Below are 22069 nucleotides of genomic sequence, written 5' to 3'. Positions count from 1 at the left end.
CTTCTTTCATGATTCTTGAACCAAGTGTTAGCTATGATTAAGTTATGCTCTGTGGAAAATTCTACCTGGCTCCACTTCATTTCTTACCCCCAATTCATATTCACCTACCATGTTTCCTTCTCTCCCTTTTCCTACTCTCGAATTCCAGTCACCCATGACTATTAAATTTTCATCTCCCTTCACTGTCTGAATAATTTATTTTATCTCATCATTCATTTTATCAATTTCTTCGTAATCTGCAGAGCTAGTTGGCCTATAAACTTGTACTACTGTGGTAGGTGTGGGCTTCGTGTCTATCTTGGCTACAATAATGCATTCACTATGCTGTTTGTAGTAGCTTACCTGCACTCCTATTTTTTTTATTAATTATTAAACCTACTCCTGCATTACCCCTATTTGATTTTGTATTTATAACCCTGTATTCATCTGACCAAAAGTCTTGTTCCTCCTGCCACCAAATTTCACTAATTCCCACTGTATTTAACTATAACCTATCCATTTCCTTTTTTAAATTTTCTAACCTACCTGCTTGATTAAGGGATCTGACATTCCATGCTCCGATCCGTAGAACACCAGTTTTCTTTCTCCTGGTAACGGCGTCCTCTTGAGTAGTCCCTGCATGGAGATCCGAATGGGGGGCTATTTTACCTCCGGAATATTTTACCCAAGAGAGCTGCAATACCAAACCTTCATGAACTACTCTTTATGTTGGGAAAATTTCAAGAATCACACAACAAAGTAAATGGTAGAGGGTACGTACTGTTGTACTGTACTTTACGGTTTCTTCCTTCACCATTCACATATGAAGTGTGAGAGTAATTTCTGCTTAAATGCTTCTGTGCGTGTTCTGATTAGTCCAATCTTGTCTAAACAGTCCCTACAGGAGAAGCATGTCAGGAGCTGTAGTAAGTTTCTAAATTACTCACTTAATACTGTTTCTCAAAACAGTAGGACAGTTGACATTTATCTTTGAGTGTCTCCAAGTTCAGGTTTTTCAGTATTTCTGTGACACTTTCACATGGGTCAGATAAACATGTGACCATTCATGTTGCCTTTATGTGCTGCTGTGAGAAGTGGCCTTATGAAATTCCAATGCATTGCAGTATTATCTTTGAAGAAAACTGTCTGATATCTAAACAACACATACTTATTTAGGTGCTCGTCTACCACTCAATACTTGCACTTTATAGTTAGTGGTTATTGTTGCTATTTCCAGTGTTTGTATGTCTGCCAGGATTTTACAGCAGGTAGCAGAAGATATATGGCAGCAAAAAGTAGTGCCTGTCTAGCTGATTATACAAAGTTAAATTTAGCCCAAATAAACACAAACACATTGCCGCTGTTTAAAAACAGTTCTTAATTAATGTGCTTTCTAATAGCTGCTTCCCTATGTTAATAGCTACATTTATCTGTTCCATTTTCCTATATACTCTCTCCAACACTGTGACACTACAGATGAAAGTATCTGAAGCAAAGGAGTTCATATGGACAAGGGCTGTATTAGCAATACTTCCAGTATAATGCTTTTCCTAGTAGTAATGTTAGTTGGAGGAGAATAATCATTAATAGGACACAATTACTTGCTATTATATATTAACTTAGGTACAAGATTCCACACTGCTCATGGTCTTTATCTGAATGAACTTGGAAAGAAGTGCGTGAGTAATGAAATCATAAAAGTAGCCAATAAGTTAGGCATAGCAAAAATCTATAGCTCTGAGTCAATACCACTTAGATTTAGGGAAAACTCTTTTTTTAGAGGTAGCAAAGAAGGGCTGAAACTAACAGGTTTGCCCAGATTCACACTGGATGACCAGATTAAAGATAAGAATAATATAATAAATGTCGTTAACACTAGAGAGAAATATAGCAGTAATGACAATTGTCCTCACCAGCTTTGTTTCTCAAGATCGGTTATCTCAATATTGAAAGTATAAGTGGAAAACACATAATTTTAAATGAATTTGCAAATGAGAATTTATTTGATGCATTATACTTAAGTGAGCACTAGTGTAAAGGAAATGAAATATCTCTTCATGTACTAGATGATTTCCACTTAGCAAACAGCTTTAGCAGAGAGCAGCATATTCATTGTGGTGTATCAATTTACATTAAGAAAGAATTAATAAATTGTAGTAATGAACTAGATCTAGGATTTTGTGCAGTGGGATACATTTTGAAGCCACAGGTGTATATCTGGATAATTTAAAAATTGCTATTGTATCTCTTTATAGATCACCAGACGGAAGTCCACTAATATTTTTAGAAAAACTTGAGACTTTACTAAATTTCTTTCTTAGTTCTCAGTGGAAGAAACATAGTATAGTGATTGGTGGTGACGTCAATGTCGCATTTGACGTAAACAAAGACGTGCACACCGTAAATGAATTTAAAAACCTGTTATGACAATTCAACTTCATTTTTAAGAACTCCAAACCCACGAGGCAGTCTGCTTGTCTCAACAACATACTTACAAATGTCAATAGAGAGTTACTGTCTTCAGATGTAGCCGTCTTCGATTTCTCAGACGATGATGCAGTTTGGGTAAAAATAGGTACAGATAGGCCTAATATGGACTATAAGGAGTTTAAAGAGCCTAAAATAGTCATCACAAGACCAATAATGCAAGAAAAATTGTCTAATTTCATAGTCTTACTCAGTAATTATGACTGGACACATATGTTTAAAAATAATGCCCAGGGCTCTGCCAATACATTGTTCGATAGATTTTTTCATTCTTTCTTAAATATATTCAAGAACAACTGCCCTCAATACAAATTTAAAGTTAACCCTAAAAGTAACGATAATAGACATATGGATAGGAATCCATGGTATACTGCTCAACTAGCCAATATGAAAAGGAAGTTGTTGTTGTTGTATAGAGATTCTTACAGACTTCAGAAAACTGATATGTCTAAACAAAGGTACTCAATAGCACAAAAGGAATTTAAGTATGCTTCAAACAAGGCCAACAAACTACATAACCTTGTCAGCATTGAGTCATCATGAAATAAATGCAAAAAAGTATGGACTATCATAAATTCAGTGGCCAAAAGCAAGCAGAAAGCTGAGGTAGAAATTTCAGCAGATGAATTTAATAACTTCTGTATAAAATCTGTTAACCAAATTAGGGAAGGCATTGGGAGGCTGCAAGAAACTGTAGCTGATCTCATTAAATATCATTATGTAGACTACACCCTGAAAGACAGATTCCTTTTAACAGAGGTCACACCAGATGTTGTTTTAACTATTGTAAATAATATTAGGCCCTCTGATAGTGAAGATATATGCTAATTCTTGCAATATATTAAAAAAGATAATTGGGCACATAGTATATCCTCTTACTAAATGTATAAACAGATGTCTAATTGAAGGAATATTCCCAGTGGTATTAAAATTATCCAGGGTAGTGCCTATTTACAAGAAAGGAGGCAAAAATTGCCCATCTAGCTATTGTCCAATATCTCTGACACCTATTTTATCTAAAGTTTTGGAATCCATCATCAACTCCCAGTTGTGTGATTATCTGACATGTAATAACATTATTACTGCGGTACAAATTGGCTTTAAGAAGGGCAAATCCACAGTCCATGCCATTGACTCCCCAATTTAAAAAGTGCTTAATGCTTATGAAGGAAAAAATTTTGCTCAGGCTACCTTTTGTGATCTTAGCAAAGCCTTCGATTGTGTGGAGCATATTTCACCCCTCAAAAAACTAGTTTATTATGGAATCACAAACATTGAAGTTGACAACATCTTCGAATCTTTCCTCAGCAAGCGTAAAGAAATTGTTTGTATTGCTAAACAGAGATCACAGTTAGCTGAGGTTAAGTGCGGTGTGCCACAAGGCTCAGTATAAGGACCTCTGCTATTTATCCTAATGACAAATGATCTACCATCTTACATAAATACTCACTCCATTCTCTATGTAGATGATACCACTTTTTTCAATATCAGCTCAGACATAGATACGCTCCAAACTGTGGCAAATGACACAATATCACAAGCATCAGTCTGGTTTTGAGCTAATGGGTTGCTGCTTAATGAGAGTAAAACTCAAAAGATTGTATTTAGTTTAAGAGATCTGCTAGTAGTAGACTTCATGGATAGTTTTAAGTTCTTAGGTATTGTTATAGATTGTAAATTGACTTGGGAGTCACATATTAAATACATTAGTGCAAGGCTGTCTAGAGTGGTGTATTTGTTAAGGAATTTAAAAAAAACCATGTACCCGTGGCCTATGTAAGATCGGCCTACTTTGCTTTTTTTCAAAGCATTATATCTTATGGGCTTTAATATGGGGCAATAGATCACACCTTCAGCACATTTTGGTACTTCAGAAGAAAGTAATTCAAATTATCATTGATAAACTGGCAGGCTGCAAACCACTGTTTATCAACTTAAAAATATTAACTGTTATAAACTTGTATATTTACACTGCCCTAGTGCATATAAAGAGCAACTTATCAGAATACCAGCATAGAAGAGATGTACACTCTCATGGAACCAGAAATAGTAGACTTCTTGACGTACCTTACTACAGATTATCCAAGTCACTGAACAGCTACGAAATGGTGGGTATGAAGATGTTTAACAAACTGCCACTAGAATGGGTAGAAGCTCCATTTGATTTATTTAAAGACAAATTATTCAGCTGGTTAGTTGCAAATCCTTGCTGCTCACTTCTGGAATTTTATGACTAAAATATAGTGGTACCGGTTTGGAGAGTACAGCATAATTTCTTTAACTGAGTAATTTATGATGCAATGTTTTCATCTTACTTGATTTTAAATATTGTATTTTATGGAAAACCAATAGTGACACACTGATCTTCATATATATATGCTGTTTGTTGTTGTTGTGGCCGTCAGTCCTGAGACTGGTTTGATGCAGCTCTCCATGCTACTCTATTCTGTGCAAGCTTCTTCATCTCCCAGTACGTACTGCAGCCAACATCCTTCTGAATCTGCTTAGTGTATTCATCTCTTGGCCTCCCTCTACGATGTTTACCCTCCACTCTGCCCTCCAATACTAAATTGGTGATCCCTTGATGCCTCAGAACATGTCCTGTCAATCGATCCCTTCTTCTAATCAAGTTGTGCCACAAACTCCTCTTCTCCCCAATTCTATTCAGTACCTCATTAGTTATGTGATCTATCCATCTAATCTTGATCATTCTTCTGTAGCACCACATTTCGAAAGCTTCTATTCTCTTCTTGTCCAAACTATTTATCGTCCATGTTTCACTTCCATACATGGCTACACTCCATACAAATACTATCAGAAACGACTTCCTGACACTTAAATCTATACTTGATGTTAACAAATTTCTCTTCTTACGAAACGCTTTCCTTGCCATTGCCAGTCTACATTTTATATCCTCGCTACTTCGACCATCATCAGTTATTTTGCTCCCCAATAACTGCTGTATTGTCAATTGCTGTAATAGCTAAATGACAATAAATTTCATTCAGTTCAATTATTTAAGAAAATAAATTTATTAATTGGCTAGAGGATTATGTGTTGGCCATACAAATGGCAATGAACTTACAGAATGATGGATCCTTCCACATTTTACAAATCATATGAGTTCTCACCTCAACTGCACTTTCCCTAATCGATGGAGCGGTCATAGTAGTATCATTATAGAAGCCATTAACACCTAACCAGCATGAGTGTATCTGTGTATTCATTACGTGCTACGCAAATCATTGACAACCACAACAGCACAAAATTCTCCACTGAGGATTGTTTTATAGAAGCAATGATATCTCTAACAGCACATGTCCAAAACTAATGCCAGTCATACCTGCCCTGTGACTGTGGTTTAACATAATTAAATTTCAGTTTTGAGGTTGGATGAAAACAGACACATAGATACATATGTGAGATGAACTGCTAGGTCACATCGCAGTCACTACTGTTCTCTTAATGGACTGTAAAGATGCGCTAAAACAAATAATATGACATATTCTTCTAAGATTAAAAAATGACTGTCAAAAATGTACCATGAATTGTTATTAATTTATTGTGAAGTGTTCAAAATGTTTTATGAATTTGTAACCTGACAAACAAATAAATAAAATTAAAAACATGTACAAGCTTTTAACTTTCAAACCATTCAGAATACAGGATAGTTACAGTTAAACTTTCACTGCTTAAGAGCGCCCCCATAAAAAGCAATTGATCACAGGACAATGAAACTTTGTGGAAATTTTTGTAAGAACATGTTTACATTGCAGTGAGATTACCACCTGCATCCATGACAGCCTGGAACCACACTAAAGATTCCTCTAATGATACCCTAATCGTCTCCAATGGGGTGTTGACTCCCCTCCCCCCTTGTGCTCATCTTCAACCTCCAATGTGTGTTAGTGTTCTGGCAATGCCAAATCAAGACACTAACACTCCTTAGAATGCCACTCCTGCAGTGCACAGCGTCAACATTGTTCCTATAAAGTTGGGTACCCCTATGGTAAACTATTTTTTTATCTACACTGGCTCAAGTAGCAAAAGTTTAATTATGACTACCCTGCACAACATAATTTATATCTACATGAGTGTTTTGCTTCCAAAAGCCATTGTTATCATCACAAGTGATATCAACCTTTGCTCCTTTGGTATGTTTATATTGCTAAGTGTGTAAGTTGTTCCAGTTGATATACTTTTTTTTTGTCATCCATCTTCAAACTGAGTTGATGTGCTACACCACAGATTCCTCTCTTCAGATAACCCCTTCATGTCAAAGCAGCACTTGCACCTTATGTCTTCAATTATTTGTTGTTTATATTACAATCTTTGTCTTCATCTATAGCTCCTTCCAGTAAGATGGAAGTTATTCCATGATGTGTTAACACAAGTCCTACCATCCTGTCCCTTCTTCTTGTCAGTGTTTTCCATAAGTTCCTTTCTTCGCCAGTTCTGCAGAGAACCTCCTCATCCCTGACTTCACTCCTCACTGCTATTACAACTGTGATTTCTTGGAGAGTGGTTCACTATGCATAAAGTATCCATGACTGACAAAAACATGTTACTTTTGAAGAAGGATTAATATGTGAAACACAGCACAAGACTGGTACTCTCTCTCTCTCTTTTATTAAGCTCAGGCAACACTGTTATAAGGCTAAAAATTTTCTAAATACTGCAAAATACATATTTTGATACTGTAATGTCTTATGGCATGGAAATGTGAAAATTTATTGTTTTCAATTTTTTATAAATAGTGAATAATTGACTACATTTTGTTTCCTCATGCTGTGGTGCTGCTTGCATATTTAAAAATTATATCTGTATATTTTTTTCTGTGATGCACATTAAACATTAATCAACAAATACAGATGCGTAAATCATAATTTCCAGTTTTCCGAAGGATAGTTTGTAATGTCCTCTGAATGCAAGACTGCAAATTTACTGAGTTGTTGTGAGTACTGTACATCAAATACCAGCACTGTAATTTTCATCAAGAACTGAAAATTAAAAGGTACAGAAGTTCATCTCCTTATATTTTAAAGTTTATTCACTTTGTAAGCCTTGTGTATAAAATCTTTGGCGTAATGTAAAAGTCTCTCTGGGCAGTACCATGTTGTAAATGGCTTTTACATAAATAAATTATGAGCCTAAACCAACTCTAGTCAGCAGCTTAAGAGCTTAAGACTGGAAATGCTCGGATCAAATTCCAGTAAAGAGGACTGGACAACAACTCCCACTGATTGACAGAAATGGGGATTGTAGGGAAGCAGGAGATATATATAGTACAGAAAAAGTGCGGACATACACATTAGTATGGGAGGAAGTCTTGCAAAGCAAAAAAATCAAGGGATCAGTGAAGGAACTGACCATAATGGCTGCTTACTTATAGATCTTGTAGCTCAATCTCCTCCCTACTGTCAGTTTATTACATACCCAAACTGACTTCACATGAAGCATTCCATCGAGACTAGACGACTTAAAGACTTTATAGTTTTGTAAATTATTAACGATTTAATAGGCTGTTTTGAATGAAGCTTTACATTTTGCAGTGATTTATCTTCTGGATAGTTCAAGCTAAGCTTCCAGAACCTGGATTAGATGTTAAATTTTGATGATTGTATAATTTTATTAATGTCTGAAATTAAGTTTCATTTTTAAAGTTTGCATTGGTGGATTAGATTCATATCAATTAGCAACAATAAATGTAAAAGAAATCATGTGGGATTATTGCTACATTATAACTTTCTGCCTAAACTGCTGCAAGTGGATGCAAGACAACAAAGTATTAACAGCTACAGAGATTATATTATGGCCCAGTAGGAAAATCAACAATGTAGGAAACGACAGATAGTTACTTACCATAAAGACAACACGTCATGTTGCAGACAGGCAAGATTTGGCCCTTTGGGAAAGGTTATCCAAGTAACTAGGGAAACCATTTGCATGTTGGATTTAGTGTGCTCCACGCAGTGGACTGAAGTTTCTTCAGCATTGCTGGGGAGCACCAGTCTATTGTCCAGTAGGTTTGGAAAATATAACATGTGGAAAACAGGACCACTATGCCATAAGAGATAGGGATATTTCTGTGGTAGGAGGTATCCCATCTTTGCTCTGTTTTGCCCCAGCTCAAATATATTTTAATGGGGGGTTTTTCATATTCTTCTGTCATCTTTGGAAGGTTCAGATATTCCAGTTCCATATTTAGAAATGATTACTGATACACCACTGCCATACACAAATTGTGTATGATTTTCAAAATTAAGTGACAGTGGTTCAAGTCTTTTTCCCTTTTTCTCAGACCAAATTTCAGCTTCAGTTAATTACCTGTTACATCCATAATTGGTTCAATGCAGCTCTCCATGCTACTCTATACTTTGCATTTCTCTTCATCTCTGAATAACTACTGCAACCCACATCCTTTTGAATCTGCTTACTGAATTCATCTCTTGATCTCCCTCCATGATCACCCCCCCCCCCCCCCCCCCCCCATACTTCCCTCCAGTAACAGATTGGTGACCTCTTGATTTCTCAGAATGTGTTCTACCAATCAATACCTTCTTTTAGTCAGGTTACGGCAATTTTTCTTTTCTCCCCAGTTCTATTCAGTACCTCCTCATTAGTTATGTGATCTATCCATATAATCTTCAGCATTCTTCTGTAGCGGCACATTTCAAAATCTTCCATTCTCTTCTTGTCTAAAATGTTTATCACCCATGCTTCACTTCCATACATGGTTACACTTAAATACAAATACTTCCAGAAAAGACTTCCTGACACATCTGCACTCAATGTTAAAAAAATTTTCTTGTTCAGAAATGCATTTCTTGCCATTGCCAGTCTGTATTTTATATCCTCTCTAGTTTGGCCATTACCAGTTACTTTGCTGCCCAAATAGCAAATCTCATCTACTGCTATACATGTCATTTCCTAATCTAATTCCCACCAACTGGTTTAATTCAACTACATTCTATTATCCTTCTTTTTCTCTTGTTGATGTTCATCTTATATCATTGTTTCAAGACACTGTCTTTCCAAGTCCTTTGCTGTCTCTGACAGAATTACAATGTCATCAGCAAACCTCAAAGATTTTATTTCTTCTCCCTGAACTTTAATTCCTATTCCTAATTTTACTTTGGTTTCCTTTACTGCTTGTTCAATGTGCAGATTGAATAACATCTGGAACAGGCTACAACCTCACTCCCTTCTCAACCACTGCCTCCATTTCATGTCTTTCAAACTCTTTATAAATGTCGTCTGGTGTCTGTACAAATTGTAAATAGCCTATTTCTTCCTGTATTTTACTCCTTCTGTCCTCAGAATTTCAAAGAGATTATTCCAGTCCACACTGTCAAAAGCTTCCTCAAAGTCGACAAATGTCATAAACATAGATTTGCCTTTTCTTAACCTATCTTCTTTCAGAAGTCATAGAGTCAGCACTGCCTCACGTGTTCCTATATTTCTCCAGAATCTAAACTGGTCTTCACTGAGGCCAACTTCCAACAGTTTTTCCATTCTTCTGTTAATATTTTGCCACCATGTATTATTAAACTGATAGTTTTCATACCTGACATCAAATGCTTTCTTTGGAGTTGGATCATTATATTCTTCTTAAAGCCTGAGAGTATTACACCTATTCTGTATATCTTGCCCACCAATGGAAGAGTTTTGTCGTGGCTGGCTCAGTAGTTGTTGTCTACTCCTTGGGCCTTGTTTTGACTTAGGTCTATCAGCACTTTGCCCAATTCTTCACACAGTATCATATCTGCCATCACATCTTCATCTACGTCCTCCTCCATTTCTGTAAAATTGCCCTCAAGTACGTCTCTCTTGTATAGGCCATCTATATACTACTCTCTCCACCTTTCAGCTTTCCCTTCTTTGCTTAGGACCTATTTTTCATCTGCGCTTTTTATACTCATACAGGTAGATTCCTTTTCTCCAAAGGACCCTTTAATTTTCCTATAGGAGATACCTGTCTTTCCCCTAGTTATATATGCTTCTAAATCCTTATATGTGTCGTCTAGCCATTCCTGCTTAGCCACTTTGCACTTCCTGCAGATCTCATTCTTTAGATGTTTGTATTCCCTTTCACTTGCTTCATTTACTGCATTTTTATATTTTCTCCTTTCACCAATGAAAGACAATAATTCTTGTGTTACTTGAGAATTTCTAATACCTCTCATCTTTTTACCTACTTGATCCTCTGCTGCCTTCACTATTTCAACTCTCAAAGCTACCAATTATTTCGCTACTGCATTTCTTTCCCCTTTTCTTGTCAACCATTCCCTAATCCTCCTTCTGAAACTCAAAATTCTCCAGGTCTTCCAGTTTATCCAGGTTCCATCTCCTTAAATTCCTACATTTTTGAAATTTCTTCAGTTTCAACCAACAGTTCATAACCAACAAATTGTGGTCAGAGACCACATCTGAAACTGGAAATGTCTTACAATTTAAAATTTGGTTCCAAAATCTCTGTCCTACCATAACTCTATCAATTTGAAAGCTTCCAGTGTCTCCAAGTCTCTTCCATGTATCCAACGTTCTTTCATAATTCTTAAACCAAGTGTTAGCAATGATTAAATTATGTTTATTTTCATTTATTTACACGTCAAGTTCCACAGGACCAAATTGAGGAGCAAATCTCCAAGGTCATGGAATGCGTCAGTACCTGATACTCCTTTGTAAAATTCCTACGTAGCTTCCCTATGCTATCAGTCACCTGAGTCAACCCTGCACTATGCTTCACAATGCTGGTGACCTGATACTCACTCCCCAACACTTCCTGCAACTGCTGGCCCACACCTCTACCGTGTGAACTACCTAGCAGCAGAACCTTCTTCTTTCTGTTAGACTTTGCAACTGACCTAAGCCCCCTAACTGCTGAGGACTGCTGCATGTTACCTACATCTACAGCTACAAAAGGCTGCTCTCCACGCAAATCTGACAGCTGGTCAAATCTATTGCATATACACAAAGTATGACTGTCTGAATACCTCCTCTTACTAGCTGCCTTCTTGCCAACTGCCAGTTCCCATTGCCCACCACCTTTCACCCTCTTCAACCTATCTGGTTCCTCCTTTGCATGTTGTAACTGCACATGAAGAGCACAGATCTTATGCCCCTGCTCCTCTATCAACTTGTTTTTACTACAGATTCTGCATTCCTATGAGAGGATTTTGTTAGAATGCCCACTGGCTTCCCCACTGCATTCTCCCCAATGAAAATACATTGAACAAATCCCACACCGTAACCCACTACTCACAAGGATATGACAGAGCCCACGCTTCTCATTCACAGTAAACTTTTACAGTTACTGAAAAAAACCTACATGTCTACATTACCTAAGTTCAGTTATACCAGCAGAAGTATTTATAGAACTAACAATAACAATCTCGAAATTCTCTGTCTACTAAGAAAGCAACTAATTGTATTATACTACTACACCACAGCTGGTACCAACACTAACAAAACTTAACAAAATTATTAGCTAAAACCAAAAATTCAGGCAGCCACTAGAACACTCAACAAGGTTAAAACATGAATGAAAATTTTAATGAAATATTTCACTAGAAACAATAAAACATCAGTTGAAAACTAAAGCTAGAAAGTTACTAAATGACTTCAAAATATAGAAAACTCTAAAACACACAGTGAACATAAGTTTCCAAAATATTATTAAATCATTATTTCACCACAAACAGCACAAAACACTGCTGAAAACTATTAAATTTAATAACTGTATAACAATGCACAAATAACTTTGTCAGTACTTAGCATTATAACCGCTACAGCTCCAACTGCACGCCACTGAGGCCTGAGGCTTGGATGAATGATGTAAGCTCTACTCTCTGCAGAATTCTACCAGGTGGCTTCCTGTTTCATTCCTTTCCCTCCTGTTCATATTCATCTACTCTTTGACCTTCCCTTCGTTTTCCTGCGACTGAGTTCCAGTTCATGACTATTAAATTTCTGTTTCCGTTAATTATCTGGATAATTTCTTTTATCCCATCATACATTTCTTCAGTCTCTTCATCATCTCCCTTAGTTACTATGTTAGAATTTAAAGGTTATTATAACTCAAGGGTTATGTGATTTAACTCATGTTTTGATGTGCCTTGGAACATATGTTAATTTATACCAGAGAAATATATCAAAGAACAGAATTTCTGACAGTGATTAGAACAAGAAATTTTCCTTTCATATACAAACAGGTGGAACAATGCAATACTTATATTTTTGTATAGCAATATTTTGCTGTAGTTTGTGATGTTTTGTATCAGTTCAGATCTGGAGAAAGAGCAGGGAGGAGCAATGCATGGTGGGACTGATGCGAAGCTACTGCTGCTGGCCATTCATTGTCCACCTGTGGCAGGGGTCCTCCAACCATGTGCAAAGAGAAAACACTCATCGAAGAGTAGCTTGAGTTCTTAGCTGCCGTGAATTATTGTATAATTTAGAATGAATTTCTTTATTTCTGTCTATGATCACAAAATGTTATGTCCTCAGGCTACTGGTTTCGGTCAGCAATGACCATCTTAAGACTTGTTTTAAACACTTGTTTTAATATAATGGAGCCATAGTGGCATTGTCAAAAGATAAATATAACGTCAACTCAGCATAAATGAAATATAATGTATACTTCTACTACCACTGCTTCTGTTCAAAACAAACTGCCATATTAGCACTGTTAACAAAATGACTCTAGCATATACGTTATTTCATTTATGTATGATAATACTGGGCTGATTCTGGATATATCTTTTTATGATGTGACTATGGCTCCATTGCATTAGGGCATGTTTTTAAAACTTATCTGAAGACGGTCATTGATGACCGAAACTGGTAGTCTGAGGACTTAACACTTTGCGATCATAGATGAAAATAAAGAAATACATTCTACACTTTCTGGATCACTGTTCAATTTGCAACCATTCTGAAGCTTGTGAAATTGTATAATTTGTTACAGTAGCTGATGCAAGAGTAAAGGAGTTTACTGGGTGAAATTTAGTATGAACATAACTCATAGATCAATATATCTGAGCATGCAAAGCAGTTATGTAATAGAAAAAAAGTTTTAGAGATGTTATTGGATGTAAAATACATTGGTTGTCTGCTTCACAAAATTGATAACATACACTCTACTGAGTATTAGATTGAGAGATTTGCTGTATTCATGAAACTTTGGAGTGAGTTGAAATAACAGATAGTCATTTGCAATAGAAAATTATAGGCACCTTACAGAAAATTTAAAGCAAGATATCTTCCCACTTAGTATGCTACTGGGTCTATCCTTCAGTCCTGATAAACTAACAGATGTGGTCTAAGTTCAATAGATTGGTTGTTAGAACTTACCTATTTATAATTTTTTTACAAGTTAGAATTAAATGTCTTGAATGTTGATTCCTTGACTTCTGCTAACACTTGGCTAATTGTAAAGCCACTTTCAATAGTTTAGGAATGCATCACAAAATGAGAGCAGATACTCAGATAGCAGAGTAACAGTAAACTACAACCCCCATTCCTTTTGAGAACTGAACTCACACTTGTAAAAAAAGTCATATCTCCAAACCTCTGCATCATCCATTGATACAATTATTCAGTGACATTCTGTGGTATATGTTGATAACATCTGCAAATGTGTTGTGAATAGAGTTGGTAATAAAGAAGCAATAAATTAAAAGTCATGCCTGGTGCTGCCATTTTATTACATAAACAATGAGAATGTAGTAAGAGATAAACATATTTTCTTTCACCAATTAGTATGGTGTCAGCAAGGAAAACAATAAAATTTCATAAAGTTTTGAAACTCTGTACTAAGTCTGTTGTAAGTCACTAATGTTGTCATTCTTAAATATTCGATGACTATGGTCTATGGAATTTGTGCAACATGAGTTATGCTGCGTCAAGGCATATTCACAGCATTTCAGTCTGGAGGGTTACTGATGGTGATCAACCTCACAGTATGCTGTGTAGGATGGCGAGTAGTACATATTTTTCCATATTTCCCTCACAAAAGAACCCATCTAAATGGATACCATATGGGCACCAACAGCTGAATGACTTCAGCATGGACTTCACACTACTGTGCTACTGTTTATCTACCACTGTTATGTTCCACATTCATGTATGTATATAAATTCTTAACAGCAACCAGTAACTATTACCAGACTACAGCTTCAAATTATGATGTAAATTATTAATTACAATGTTTAAAGAAGGCCTTACAAGAGCATCTGCAGACAAAAATGATAGTTAGACAATATTCAGGTATACTGATCAGTTTTATGTTATCTAAAGTGCTTGCTTTATTACTTTTTAAATCTTAGTATTCAAAACAGGAATAGGAAATATGTAATCAACCGCTGATAACTTCTGTGAAGCTCATAATGTAACTGCACCAGTGGTCTCTCTCTCTCTCTCTCTCTCTCTCTCTCTCTCTCTCTCTCTCTCTCTCTCTCCCTCCCCCCTTCTCTCCCTCTCTCTCTCTCTCTCTCACACACACACACACACACACAAACAATCCTTGATTTCCTCCAACAATCATCACTGTAATAAAAGTGTTGCACAGAGATGTAAAATACTTACATATTACTCAGCTTTTTCTGGAATGATCGTATGATATCATGCAGTCGTTTGATTTCTTGTTTTGCTGCTTTATACTTAAGATCCTGTAGATAAGGAAAAAGCTATTACTTTTTTCTGGTGTATGTCTTATTTTCTAATTACTTCAAACAAATGTAGTGTTTCTTAAGATACAGTGTGCCTTGCGTTCAACTTTCGGCATGAGAAATAATTATAATAGTGATGTATTCTCCATGGTGCCATGTTCATTGAAGACATGTCTTTCAGGGTAAATAGCTTTGAAATACAAATTTATTGAATGTCTGGAGGAAAATGTTTGTTGGTAGATTATATTTAAAAATGATAATACATCAACAAAACTTGCAATGGAGTGTCCATTGTATTTATATTTAAGTAGAACTATTTCCCTACATAGATGCAGAATAAGTATAACAATGTTGCTAAGTATTGCGATGGTATTCTTTGGTATGGGAAGTGGAGTACTTAAGACTAATTGAGTAACCATGAAAGGAAATTTGCTAGGCTATTTTAAATGAGTCTGACTATGGACAACTTGCCTTTAAGTTGATTTTTTTGTTTTTTTTTTGTTTTTTTGTAAAGCATTCTATGTCAACATTGATTACTGAATAGATTGTGTTTTGTGAAGGGTTTGCATACAGGACAATTCAACATTTCCTCCCTCAATGTTGTCAGTAACTATAGCTTTTAATATTTTATCTGACACTGTGATCATAAATTAAAAGCTTCTAAATTGAATGGAATTTCATATAAAGTACTAAAAACAGGATGAGTTGTAGCTTCAGTTGTATTACCAGAGCCTTAAGATGAGCAATCATGCGCATACGGTGCCCATTTTGAAATGCAAGTATTTGAATCAGTTTATTTAGAAATTCATCAGGTGAAGTAAAATATTCTTGCACATCTGGTCTCATCTGCAACAGAAATTGTGATAAATAAATGAGGCACTGTTACTACGAGGGCAGTTAACCTGGGTGACTAAATTTTGTGACCAGATGAGTAAATATTAATAAAACATTAATGTGACTGAATTTCTGCAGATCGATAGAGTAACTTAAAAATTGTGCAAATAACTGTAGAGGTAGAGAAAACACAGGGCTATAGTGATGAAAATACATAAAGAGGAACTGTAAAAATATATTATTTTTACGTTTTTTGCATTTGTACTGAGGAAATGGAGTAGCCTACAGAAGAATGTTCACAAACATGCAGCAAAGAGCTACAGTAAGTTGCCTTTGCTAAATACAACCGAAAGTAAGGTAAAGAACTTATAGTTTTGAGATGTTATCACAACAAACTGTCTGGTTCAGTGTTTCTATCTTACTTTAAAAATTTATGAACTATACATTTTACACACACACAAAATCATATATAAAGTCACAGAAAAATAGGCAACAGCAACTGCTATTTTAAAAACGTAGTATACACAGCAGAAAGGTCTACATACTCTGCTAGCCACACGTGACAATTTTGCTATGGGAGAACAGCAATATCTGCAATGTTCTTGTTGTTTGTTTCTGTGAGAGGTATTCACATTTCATCCAGCCTCTTCATCATACCACAATGAGCAGATACTAGGCACATTATCATATATTACTTAAGAGTGAAATTCTTCTTGTGCAGGCCTACTAACTTTTTGAATGCATTTGAATGTTCCAGGAATATGATGATTAGATTGCTCAACAATATTTCAGTTGTTGTTGCCATCTGCTAATGACATGCCTGGTTCAACAGGCCATGAGAAGTAAACCAGAGCATCATTGCTTTCTCCTTTCTAAATCTTTATTAGCTATCCTACTGTATACAATATTGGAAGTACCCAACACATTTTGTAAATATTGGTTTGGATTATTCACTCTGTTGCTGTACAGACTAATATACAATGAGTGATTGTACAATGTCATCTAAATATGAATAAAGTAAAGGAAAACAACTAATACTTAAGTTAAATGTGATAAACAGGATTTTCGAATAATGTTGTCATATATGGTTGAGAAATACGTACAAGATATATCTGGTGTTTGTTTACGTAACTGAATGTTTTAAATCTGACGCAAGTACTTACTTTCGATGTTAACTGAGTTGTTGTGTACTGATTGCCACATACGCCACATTTCTGTTGCAAAATTGCTGTAATTAATAAAGGAGATCACATTATTTCTTTAATCACACTGGTTTAAGTATATAGATAAATCTCACAGTCGCTCCACATAGGTCTAACTCAAGAAATGGCAGAATGAAGTAGATAATGTGCAAAACTACTGCTGATGACTTTGCAAAAATGTCAAACCGAAATATCGTGATATCAAATAGTTACTCAGTTTTCAATGATTTATATATACAAATGCTGTATTTCTAGTAAGTAATTGCAGAAAACTAGGAAACTAGTTTCTCTTTTGATTCTGATTCAGAACACGATACTACAATCATAGGAAGATTACTCAAGTTCCAATAATGTGACGCTATTCATTTAAATACAAACTTCGTAATTACTCGATTTTAAACACTCGCTGCAATAGATGTGACCACAGCTAGTTAGTAAGAATTTTCTTTCACGAATTTCTGACGGCTGTGTATAACAAGAATTGCAGTGTATCCAGTCCATCTTCTTCGATTAGAGAGAACGATTTAAAGCACATTTAGGGTTTCTCTTTAGTTTATACAGCCTGCACACTTGAAAGAACAGCTGTATTAGAATGACGAAGTTTATAACACTTCAAACTTCCCTCCAACACTTTTTCGGACGAGAACACATGCCAAAGAGTAATCACACAGATAATTCACATTATCTTGTAGATAAATCTCTGATTTGCTTATTGCATTAGAGAATCGTCTTTGTCCTTAGAACTAAAATTAACCTGTCAAATGTGTATTTTCGATTAAATAAAACATCACTTTACCATACAACGATATACAGTGCATATCTGTCCATCACCACGACGGCACATCTCTTGAAATTCAAAAAAAGTGTTGCTAACAAACGTCACGGAGTGTGGTGGGGATGTATGTTCACAGCTGACACCAGGAGCGCTAGTGGCGCACAGATCGCCACTGTGCTTAGCCGGTGTAAGGCTGCCAACAGAGCGGCGTGAAGTTGCATGTGCGTCTTCTTCGCGAGAGCTTCGTGTGTGCGACATTGTAATCGCGTAAATAGTCTCGTACAGAAATGTCGGAACGATTCAAAGTGACGAAGTCGGAAGACCCGACCACTTTTCCCAACTACGGCGCTACCACAGGTGTAGATGCAGACGACGTTCATGGTAAGCTGGCGGGCGGCTCAGATGTCAAACAGCAAGGGAGTTCTGCGGAAGAAACGATCGGTAGGAGCAAAACTATTGAAATGGAGAAAAAAACTAGAATTTTGAGTCTATATTGTTTCCTGTTGCTACCAGGTTCATTCTTTTTGTGTAGAGATTCTTGTACTTCATTCTTGCTTTTCGCCTTCACTTTGCTCCTCTTCGTTATTCCTACGAACATATTCGCTATTAATCGCATGCTCATAATTATTAACGTTTCTGTAAAAAAATTCTTCTTTTGCTTGTGGCATTTCATTTTGAGCGGCGGGTTGCGTAGCCCGCCAAAACTGAATGTAGCGCTTCTTCCTAGCGTCCACCGGCAAATGATGCAGCTGCGGATTCGCCACACGAAAGAAAAATTATATACATTTATGGCAATGTCAATTTGCATGGTTTGATGCTAGTGTTTTCTGATGTATCTCAGGTTCAATTTCAGCATGTGTGCTTCCTGAGTGGAACTTTGTTAAAGTTTACAAAGCTGTAGTAGGCTTGAAAGCGCATCGCTTGCTATTTTACTGAGTTTCCTAAAATTTTTGTCTTCTACCTAACTTGATCGTGAAATGTACTTTGTACATCGTTCTTGTTCATTAAGATCAATCTTCGAATGTTTTATAACACATAGAACGAACGAACACCTACATCGGTTCAGCTATACCGGCATGTGAGTTTAATCACATAATAAAAATTTGAAAAGAAGATAAAGTTGAGAGGTTCTACGTTGTCTTCAGTTAAATTACGGACGAGATACTTCAATTTAGATGAAATGCGAATTACACGGACCGTCTGTATGATTCACATACTTGGGCGCTTCGAGTACCAAGTATACTAATACATTCGGATACTAATACATTTTGGGCCAAGATAAAAGCAACACGTCTTCTCGAAACTGAATACAGGTGCTCGAGTAATGTTTTCATCATACTGTTAGTGACAATCACAGTCGGTACTTCTTGTTCAAACAAAGAGGTAGCGGCACGTAATGTGTTTCTGTGTTTCCGAGGACCATTTACCGAAAAATTATCATCCACAATAAAACATATCAGTGTAGCTTAGAACAAGCGAGTTGCAGACTACACATTTTTAGTATAAGTAATTTACCGACCTTTAACGTTGACAAAAAAGACAATGGTACTGTCACTTTACAGTTGTCTACCAGTGTGATACAGAATTCCTCTACTTCCTTGTAAAGTACGTCTATTTATTTATCTTGAGGTTGTCCGTTGGTTGCATGGTTTTGGACTTTTGTAATCTGAGAAGCCGCACGTTGATGTGTTGGGGAACGCTCACGGAGAAGTTCAAGCACAATAAAAAAAAATTTCTCTCATACAACGACCTAGAAGCTACCCTCACTCAGAGGAGGCTCAGCTTACACTTGGTTTCAGTTAAATGTGTTTCTCATTTATTTTTACACACCTTAGAACGATTCACAAGTAATCTTTACAGTTTCTGGAATTTTCAAATTAGCACAACTGTTTCTAAAGGTGTTCATAGTTCAATGAATTTATGAAAGTAGATAATGTTGAAAAAGGATTGATACACTAATAGAAAAACTGGTTTATGAAAGTAGGTAATGTTGAAAAAGTGCTGATACACTAATAGAAAAACTGGACGTCGATATGATTACGGAGCCACTTGGTGCTTGTAATGACAACCAGCTGTAGACGAATATTTAAAAAAGAAAAAAAAAAAAACCTTCACCCATTTTCTGACAGAGTAGCAACAGGAACTTACCGTGTAAGGCGGCAAATGCCTGTTTCAGAAAACACCGTCATATGTTTCTCAGTTTTTGTGAGAACTGTCATGTAACATTTCTGATAGCAGAAAACAATCACCGAATACACTCAGGGACCCGACTGCAAAGAAGGCGCATATCGGTCCACTGGTAGGAGAGATTATGGCTGGCTCTTGATAGTTATCCGCAGAGTTCTTAAAGTTGACAGGACCACACCGGGGAAACAAGTATCTCGATGGATTACTTGGATGAAGAAAAGTACGTGCACTTTTCTGTTCAGTAAAACAAAAAAAACGGGTAGCAAATCTGCAGATTCGCTAAGAATATAAACGTTGTTGGAATTTATTTCCGAAATAACTGCTTTTTGTCAACTAACCGGATGTGGCAGCTTCGAGAGAGCCTAAAAATGCCTGCAAAATAAAAAGCGCCAGGCACTGAACTGACTTTTTGGAATATGGATGCCTAGTCTCAAGGCGTAGACAAGACATACTGTGAATAAACTGAACCAAGGTACTTAGTAACGGTTCACCAAGTGTGTGTGTGTGTGTGGATTCAGAAAGAAAATAATTTTCCGGAAAACGTTATGTGTTACATCTTTGTACAGATTGCGATCAACTCTTGTAGGAGAAAGAAAGAAGAAGGTTTTGGTTGAGATCTTTCTTCTTAACAGCGAGATCACTAAGTTTCTAAGGATTGATGGAATCGTTTGCGTTCCTACCAACGAAGCAGTCGCTCTCTGGACACCACGGTTGCTCAGGTATTAACAGATCTGTAGGAGCGTCTCATGATCGTTTCGCTGTTGAAACAAAAAGCGCGGTGCAGAGTAGTAGCCATTACTTAACAGGAACGTTTGTTTACGAAGCAACTCCACGGAGAATGAGCGCTTTAAAAAACATTTTCTCAGTTACTCGCTTCCTACACGTCCATCTGTTTCTTACAAGTGACACTAACAACAGATACGCTATAAATGTACACAAGCAGTGGCCAGATTCGAATAAAGATTTACTGACGTGCCGGATGTACTCATCAGACTTTTGTGGGTGACGCCTTCTTTCGTCCTTCTCATCAAGCAGTTCGGCCATTTTGTCTCCTTCAGAAGAGATTAGCGTCCACGGCAGAGACAGTGGCCACCACGCAAACCCATCAGTTCGTCGGGCCAGTAGAACTGGACGAAATCCTTACCATATCTGACTCGTCAGCTCTATTTTTAGCTCTCAACACCCTACAAATCCTAAGAGATAACACAGTTCACCTGATGACCAGAATTCAGAAGCTGGATGAGCTACAGCGGTATCCAACTTCGGTGAGATTTCTCTGGATACCAGCATGCCAAGGCATTCAACAAAATGACTAGTCGGGGACACAGCGAACACTTGCTTAACCCCCACGTCAGTACATCCGCCTACATCTGCAAACTTAAAACTAGGGCGTATAACACGTGAAACTTCACGGCAACTTGCCTAGACAACTTCGCAGGTCGGGGGGTTAAACTTTCAGTCTTGTTCGTGCCTCCTACAATTGCCACTGTCCTCGTGTCAGGAAATGAAACATGAAGATCATCACGAACTTCTTAAGACACTGTAACCTGGACATGTAACTGAGTTTCTATTACCACGTATAACCACAACCTAACGTAGATATTTCATTTCAGAATAAATTAGTGTACCTGTGGTATTATTTACTCTTTTCCTCAAATAAAATGAAAGAAACGCATTTGTTGTCTAGTTACCGAATAGAGAATATGCAGCCGAATAGCGGAATTGAGGGCAAAGCGTGAAAAACAAAGAGAAAAAAAGAAATATATTTGAAAATTTTCCAGTACTTTGATGCTATATATAAAACTTAATTTGCTTATGAAAATAACATCGCATTATGTTAAAAAATTTCTTATATTATTTTCGTGTCATCTGTTCTTCAGTGTCAACTGGCGTAACTTGAACAAAATGTGTTATAAAACCTAAAATTTTGTGTT

At 36.6% G+C, this 22069-nt stretch overlaps 1 protein-coding gene across 5 annotated transcripts in view; it reads right to left on the bottom strand.

The window, feature by feature from the left end:
• Positions 1-18066, bottom strand: part of LOC126272719 (zip homologous protein 2-like) — a 136967-nt gene extending 118901 nt beyond the window's left edge. For 4 of the 5 annotated variants that reach the window (XM_049975760.1, XM_049975761.1, XM_049975762.1 and 1 more), the window contains exons 1-4: positions 17563-17943; positions 17135-17199; positions 15864-15983; positions 15055-15137 (exon numbers count right to left, since the gene is read on the bottom strand). In XM_049975760.1, coding sequence (XP_049831717.1) covers positions 15055-15137; positions 15864-15983; positions 17135-17199; positions 17563-17674 — 380 coding nt within the window. In that variant the 5' untranslated portion in view covers positions 17675-17943. Of the gene's footprint in view, positions 1-15054; positions 15138-15863; positions 15984-17134; positions 17200-17562; positions 17944-17969 lie in introns of those variants that run through there. The other variant, XM_049975764.1, reaches the window with a different exon arrangement.
• Between the last annotated feature and the right edge of the window lie 4003 nt (positions 18067-22069).

The sequence above is a fragment of the Schistocerca gregaria genome, chromosome 5 (genome assembly GCF_023897955.1).
Source record: "Schistocerca gregaria isolate iqSchGreg1 chromosome 5, iqSchGreg1.2, whole genome shotgun sequence".
In the NCBI taxonomy this organism is placed as follows: domain Eukaryota; kingdom Metazoa; phylum Arthropoda; class Insecta; order Orthoptera; family Acrididae; genus Schistocerca; species Schistocerca gregaria.
The sequence above is the reverse complement of the archived record's forward strand: the minus strand, read 5'-3'. Positions and strand labels throughout refer to the sequence as shown.